Source organism: Spinacia oleracea, chromosome 1, assembly GCF_020520425.1.
Source record: "Spinacia oleracea cultivar Varoflay chromosome 1, BTI_SOV_V1, whole genome shotgun sequence".
Taxonomy (NCBI): Eukaryota; Viridiplantae; Streptophyta; class Magnoliopsida; order Caryophyllales; family Amaranthaceae; genus Spinacia; species Spinacia oleracea.
In genome coordinates, this window is record NC_079487.1 from 88,905,456 (window position 1) to 88,913,043 (window position 7,588).

General features: G+C 38.1%; 1 protein-coding gene across 1 annotated transcript; it reads right to left on the reverse strand.

Moving 5' to 3' along the window:
- Positions 1 to 413: 413 nt before the first annotated feature.
- LOC110776164 (ARF guanine-nucleotide exchange factor GNOM) lies at positions 414 to 7,340 on the reverse strand. The gene is made up of 3 exons (XM_021980718.2): positions 7,168 to 7,340; positions 6,083 to 6,808; positions 414 to 4,659 (listed from the first exon to the last, which is right to left on the reverse strand). Exons 2-3 carry the CDS (start codon positions 6,752 to 6,754, stop codon positions 1,027 to 1,029), a joined length of 4,305 nt encoding a protein of 1,434 aa, XP_021836410.1. The 5' UTR covers positions 6,755 to 6,808; positions 7,168 to 7,340; the 3' UTR covers positions 414 to 1,026.
- Positions 7,341 to 7,588: the final 248 nt, after the last annotated feature.

The window sequence follows — 7,588 nt, forward strand, 5'->3', positions numbered from 1 at the left end:
TTTCATCCATCATTTTGTTTTGTTTTTTTTTCAATTTTTCTTTATTGTTTATATGATTTACAACTTGTAATGCCTCTTCCACTTCATTTTCCTTATTCAACATCAAGTTATTAATAGTCTAATATACTCATTAGTCTCTTCCACTCCACCCTTTAACATCCAATATTTATTCAACATATAATTTTTACATTTTTCCAACCTTCAAATTACACCTCTATTTAATTCATATATTACCAAAAATCACAATTACTCACTAATTAAAAATTCAAAAGACATCTGAACAACCACTATAAAACCGCCCGTTCTATGAACGGGTTCAAAAGCTAGTTTTATAGTAATACAAAGTAATATTTTAAAATAAGAAAAATTACGTGCCACTTGTCACCTTATAAAACACAAAAAGTGGGAAAGTAAGTACGAATGTAGGACGACTAATTAATGAAATTGAAAATCAACACTTAGTAGGATAGTACCAATGACATACATGTTTCTCCCCATCCACTTCCCCTAACACATAGTACCAAATAGCAATGTCGCTCTATATAACAAATGCACGGGAAAACTTGAGTATTGAACTATGTGCATAAAATACAACTTAATGACTTGACCTTGCAAAGGAACGACTATGAAGAAATGGAAGTATATTACTATCCCTCATTGCCTGGTGATCTGTGGAAGATAGGCCTGCACCGAAGTCGCAATGCCTGCCAATAACTCCTATATTTACACAGTAAGTATAATGTGAAAGATGAACAGCTAAATGAATACTAACCACAAGATCAAATACGAGTACACAACGAATACAACTGAAGTGACTGAGCTTACGATCTATCTTTGCATCTGTACCCACCAACTTCAAACCAGATTAGTCCAATTCCAGACCACAATTTTTCATCAGTGAGGTGATTTAGTGAAGCACTTCGTACCAGCTCAAAAATTCAGCACAAAGAAAGCTTCTTCAATTATGTTTCCGTTTCTGTTCCGTGACTATGATAAAAATTGACAGTTAGGTCATGCCATGTCAACCTAACCTTCTAAAGCCACGGGTTTGCTTGGGGGAAGAACTACGCAAGTAGAGGCTTCTTTATTTCCCTGATTATGCTGCCCTCTATCTAAATCAGCCTCTGAATACACTTCAGCTTGTAAGGATGGTACAATTTTATTCACATGTGACCATGTCAATTCCCATAAGCTATCTCCATCTGATCCACTTTCTGGTCTAAGCACTCCCCTCGTCTTCATTATAAGCAGAGAGTTTTTTAGGAGTTCCGGAACTAGTTCCTGAAGCTTCTCGCTCTTCTTCCCTCTAATTTTGACCTTCATATAAGTTTCCATCTGTCTTAAAACAGTCATCCATAGCTCACAGAATGTTGGCAACTGCATAACTTCATTAATGGAGAGTAAAAACACTTTAGATAGGAGCTTGATTGCAACTACTAACATGGCTTCCATGTTTTTGTATGTTTTTGAAGACTGCCCTTGTACAATTTCAACAAAGTCGTTTAGCATTGGAAATACAACCACATCGAAACACTGTAACCACAAGCTCTGTGAAAGATGGATCTCTTGCGCTCCACTCAAGCATTTCTGGAGAGATGAAAGGGCGTGGTTCCGAACTGCTTCTCTATCATCCAAACAAAGCTTTCTCAATCCTTGCACAAGTCTTAACCACATCTCACCTATATCCTGGACAACCATAGTAGCATCATCTTTATCTATAACTTCCTGGCTCTCACGTGCCCACCTAACCAGACAAGTCAAAGCTCCTGACATCAGATCCAATGCATGAACAGATCTCTCTACTTCACCGACACGAGATTCTGCAAATTGTCTTGCTCCATCGACACAAAGAACGAAATTTGAAGGCAGCAGATGGGCTCCTTCACTCATTATGAACGATAGTGCTTCAAATCCAGCTTCAGAAGCATCCGGGTGACGTGCAGTAATTGCAAGAAGAGACAGGATTATACGCCAACCCATTTGTGATCTAATGCGATTAGCATTTGTCTTCACTAGCTGTCCTACTTCCTGAGTAATTTGTTCACAGTAAGCATCAGCAACTCGTGCATCAAGCTTCAGAACTAACTGCAGTGACTTCAAAAGTTCATCTATTAAATTTTCTTTATAGGGAAGTAAACGCTGACAAATCCTCAGAAGCCCAAAAACAGCTTTTTCCACCAAGGCACAAGGAGCCATAGTTGATTGAACAATATTAGAGATGTGTTCATAGACAGACTGCCATAGCAGTGAGATCCTATCTCGGTTGTTCAGAGTAATAGCAATCAACAACTCAAGACAAAAAGTAGCATTAGCTTCATCCTCAGGATAACCAGTTTCTGCTTGTATTTGTTCTGCCCCCACAATTGCACGTACCAGATGCATCAAGGAATCAGCTTGCAAAAATTTGCTCTCAGTAAAGATGTTATTGATTTGACACTTCTGAACTATCTCTTGGGTGCACAGCCGAGCAGCAAGTTCTTCTTCAGAGGGCTGTGATATTGGCTCCTCAGTCTCAAAGGACAGGAGCTGGCTAAAGCGGCCCATCAACCCTGAAGGTTTCTTAGGAGCAACACTGATTTGTATGTGAGGTGAAGATAATGTATTTGCAAGAGGCTTTACATGTTCTGGGAGAGCAGAAAGAGCAGGTTCATCTGCAGCATCACAGACAGCAAAAGCAGAAAGAAAGCCAAACTCGTAAAATCGCAAGATGCAGTTTATTATGTTTTGCCAGCCTGTTCCAATACAGTCACCATATCTATTTGCAATCGTAAACACTGTGGTTGTCGATATCCTAGCCCTCGTATCATTACTATAAGCCAAAAGAAACTCCTCAAGATATGATGGATTCAATAGAGTTGTGAACTTGCAAAGAGAGATGACTATATCATCAAGCACAGAATCATGGTGTAAGTATGCTGCAATCTTGGAAGCAGCTGAAAAGCCATCGATGCAAAGTTGGTAAACATCCTCATCTTCTGCATGATCAAATATGACTGAGATAGCAGCAACAGCTGGGCCTGCTACTATAGCAAACATATCATCATCGAGATACGGCTTATAAGCCGCTGCAATATAAGGGGATGTGTTTTGGGATCTCTGCATTAGATCGATCCAACGACTCAGTCTAATTTCACAGGAACCAGAACCTTGTTCCGGAGTAATACGTATCTCATTCTCACAGATTGAACTGTACAACTCGGACAGTAGTTCTCGAGGCAGATCATTACCATCATTGATGAGCCTATTATTCCGTATAAAATCCTCCTCTGTCATCTTCTTTTTCACCTGTGAGTTGTGCTGATCAGTATTCAGCAATATAATTGAATACGACAGCAACAGTGCAGCATCCTTGTTTGCTAAGATATGTGGCGACTGCTCATAATATCTTGCTGAGAAGGCCTCCAGCACCCTTTGTATCTTTTGCGCCTCTCCAGGGAGTCTGAATGTCTCCAAAAAGATCCGCAATGCAGTATCCATATTCATCCCCTTAAAATCAAAAGTCTGAGCAAATTCATTAAGAACCTGAACATAAAATTCCTCATGATTTCCCAGGAAATCTCCAACAAGATTCTTATCTAACCCAGTAGTATATCTCAGAAAACAAGCAACACTTTGAGCATCAAGTTTCTCAGGCAGCAAATGTGTACTCTGAAGAAACTCCAATCCTTCCTTTGGGTCACGGTTGAAATGATCGGCACCAGCCATCAACCGTTGCTTGATATATTTTGTTTGGCGAAGAAATGGAACCCAGTGTCCGGGTTCCTCATAACCATTACACTTGAACAACCAAAACGGTTTATACTCCTCAAGTGTGATGGAAGTGTTCCCCAGATCAACACGTTCATCAGCAGTCCTCTCAGCCATTCCCTGGATCACTGCAACTAAGCCTTCCAAAGCAAGAACATGCATTGTGGAGAGTGGAGTATTCACTGGAAATGCACTTTTTGATAACAAATTAACCAACTCTTCAAATATATTTCTCGAGGTGAGATCGCAATCATAGTTAGCATACATCTCCATTATGAATGTTCTCTGCCTACAGAAATCAACAAGAGCCTCCATTGCAACCTCCTGCTGCTGATATGAAGCTCCATATCTACTCTGTGCAAGGCTCAAAATCACAGAAGAAAAGAATGCCTCGAGCTGCAGTTTCAGCTTAGTACGCAAGTGCTGATACAGATTGAGAACAATGCTACAAACCATAGAAAGAATGAGCGGACTCATAGACATGCCAAACTGCATCAGATTGCAGAATAGATTATCTTGAATCAATTTTAGTAACCTTGGGTGCCTCTGGAATGAAGATCCACCCAATTCAATGGCTGAATTAATCAAGCCCAAGGCAAAAAGGGGTACATCTTCATCAAAAGCCAAAGAATTGGATTTCCGATTCATATCTGCATGCTCTTTAACGTTCAACAAAGAACACAAGAAATGAAGTATCTCAACCATACACGGGACTCCAAATTGCTGATTCATGAGATGTGATTCATATTGCACTGTGTCCATGGTTGTAGTTCCATTGCTCGGACAATCAACAAAGGGAGCAGAAGAACTAGAAGTAGAACATGTCTCAGTAAGTTTGCTGTCTGTTGGAGTGTTATCTTTAGAATCAGGCTGTGGAGCAACAAAAATGGGATCACTGTTAACCTGCTGGATCTGCACAACGTAAACAAAATAAAATAAAATATTCATATGCTCCGTAAGTCTTTAGAAAAATAAAATAAAAAGTGACAACATTCTCCAGTCTTACAGAGTCAAAAAAAGACATCATTAGCAATAGGGTAAATATCACCACCTAGTAAGCATCGCGTCACTAAATCTTGGAGGGTCCGAGTTCATGCAAGAACTATTTCTTATAGTATGGGGGTGGTTATTGGGGACGGGTGGGCGGGTGGAGGGGGAGCGGAGGAACTGATCACAAAAAGACATTGTGTAGGTGGTAGATGGTAGACCTCAACCTTTTTACTCATAAGAACTTGTTAAATTATAATCACTAAATTCTGAGAAATCTTATTGAACTTTCATTTCTCTCCATCACTCTCTAATTTTTCAACAGAATAGTTGCACAAGGCCATTCAAGACTAACCAATGCTATCAGAGCAAAACAACTGCACAAGGCCATTCAAGGCTAACAAATAACCTCCCAGAGCCATCAATCTTTAAATCATGAAAACTATCATAATTAAATTTCTCTATGTGTTTTCTTCTTCGTGGCCTCTCACGTTTTTTTTTTGTTTTTTTTATCAACAAATAATCTCCATTTAAAATGGTGAAAATTAAGATGATTTTATTGACAAAATGAAGACAAATTTCAAGTCAAGAGATTTATTAGATAGTGTAGAAAATGGACCCACAAAGAGTAATCCCATGGACTCAGGACGTTACAAATCAGGAAGTGGTGGTGCACCTTCAAAGGAGGAAGTTAAGCAATACAAAGTTGGTGATGCAACAAATAGTCACAGAAAATACAATGAAAGGAGTATGTCTTAGAATAGAATTTCAAGTTAGACAAATTTGAGAAATTTTAAAAGATTTGACAAAATTAACAAATCTGATAAAATTGTCGGTGACTATTTCAAGTGTCGGAGGTAATCAATCAGATTAAGATGGTTAGATGGTTCTCATGAGGCTAGTATTTCCAAGTAAGTTTTCAGTAGAACTAATGAAAACCATAGAAATGGCCGAGAGCCATGAAAGGCAACTCGCTCTTGAAGCTTGGTCTTGTCAGAAGCCATCAATCAAAACATCAGTTCATTTTCACTTTCAAGATCAGAAACAAAAACAAGCTAGATACTTGCACTATGGAATTGTTGACCTGCTTAAGCACAGCAACTTATACCATATCCTAATTAATTAGTCTTTGTTAAAAGAGAAATGATAATGTATCATCCGCCAAAGTCAGTACAAATAAAGTAGAAAAAGAGTGTAGTTCAATGCAAAGAGGGAAGGATTGGCAAACAAGATGATATGCAGCAAATACATGTCTACATTCACTAATTTCTTTCATAATGTGAAATTTCGCAACATAAAATGTCCAACCGTTTAGAAGTTCTCCAAAAGAGCATAAAAAGGTCTATACCTCATGATTAATTAAGTTGCCTCCACTATCCAACTCATGACATAAAATTTCTGGAAGGCGTGAAAAAATGGAGCGGACAAGTTCATGCATTGAGTGGCGAGCAATACGCTGCAATAACTCACCCTTAGCGCTCGTTTGCTGAACAACCCGGAAACATGTATCCACTATATTGCAAACATGTTGATTACTCAATGCAACTGCTGCTTTGCATTTTACACACGCTAAAAGAACCTGAAGTATCTTCATTAGTACCACTTCTTCAGATGCTGGATCAGTAACCTCAAAATGACAGCTTGTGACAGCATCAACAATCAAATGCATTGTATCTTGAATATTAATAGTTTCCATATCAAAAATATCAAGCGTTAAGATCTTATACACAGACGACAAAGCAACACTTGTAATTGGAGCACCGGTTTCTTCAGATTGAATGACACTTAGAAAGGGTTGGAGATACGTGACAGGATCGATGTCATGCCAATGAGCATGAGATGTAAACAATTTCTTTCTGAGTGTCTTAAGAGACAGTATCAGACTGTGATCTTGTTGATCATCAGCAAAAGTAAAACGAGTCCCCCATCTAACATTTCTTCTCATTACCGCCAATACAGCACCAATTTCCGTATTAACCATAGACGGAAACGAAGCAGGTTGCAACTCCAAAGAAGTCATAATTAGTTGTGAGTGTTCAGTATGCACTTTTCGATGCGTGAGAAAGCTGTAAGGCTGATACATGGAATACAACACCAAAAAAAACTTCATTTAATAGATACATCAACAGGAAGCATAGGGTATGCAGGCACATTGGAAGATCTGGCTTCTAGATTGCAAACAAAACATTCAATAATGTAATTGTAATTACATAAAAACCCCATTTCATTCCAGTAATTACAGCTGAATTGTCAGTAATGAAGTAATAATTCGTAAGAAATTAAGGGTTGTAGAGTAGATGATCAATCAATTTGTTGAAATTGAAATGCACTCACTACTCATCCAAGTAAACAATGAACAGTCTCAATTTTTTTGTTAATGAAAAAATCAATCTGAAATCGGAAATGAAATTGAAAAAGACAATCATGATTTACCTTAGTGAGTGACTCTGGATTTGGGTTTCTGGGTAAGTTTGAAAAGCTCCAAATCCTTTCCTCGATCCGCACACCCTCAATTCGGGGGAAGCTGGAAGGAGGGAGGACGCCCTCTTCAGATGGAAATTTGGAAAACTCTGAACAACAATTTAGGCTTCTTTTTGCGTTGTTTTCTAATACTTCATACTTGTATATTTGATTCCGGAGTACACACTTCAAACTTTGTAAACTAGTCTCAAATGCACGCGAAAACTTAAAAACTTAAAATTTTACTACAATCGCTAAATATAAATATTAGATTAAATAATAAAAAAAAAAGTTTCACAAAGTTTATATTTAAAAAAATTAAGGTTATACTATACAATCATACATCTAAACAGTGAAAGAGAATGATCATGTGTTTACTTTAATGTACTCCGTA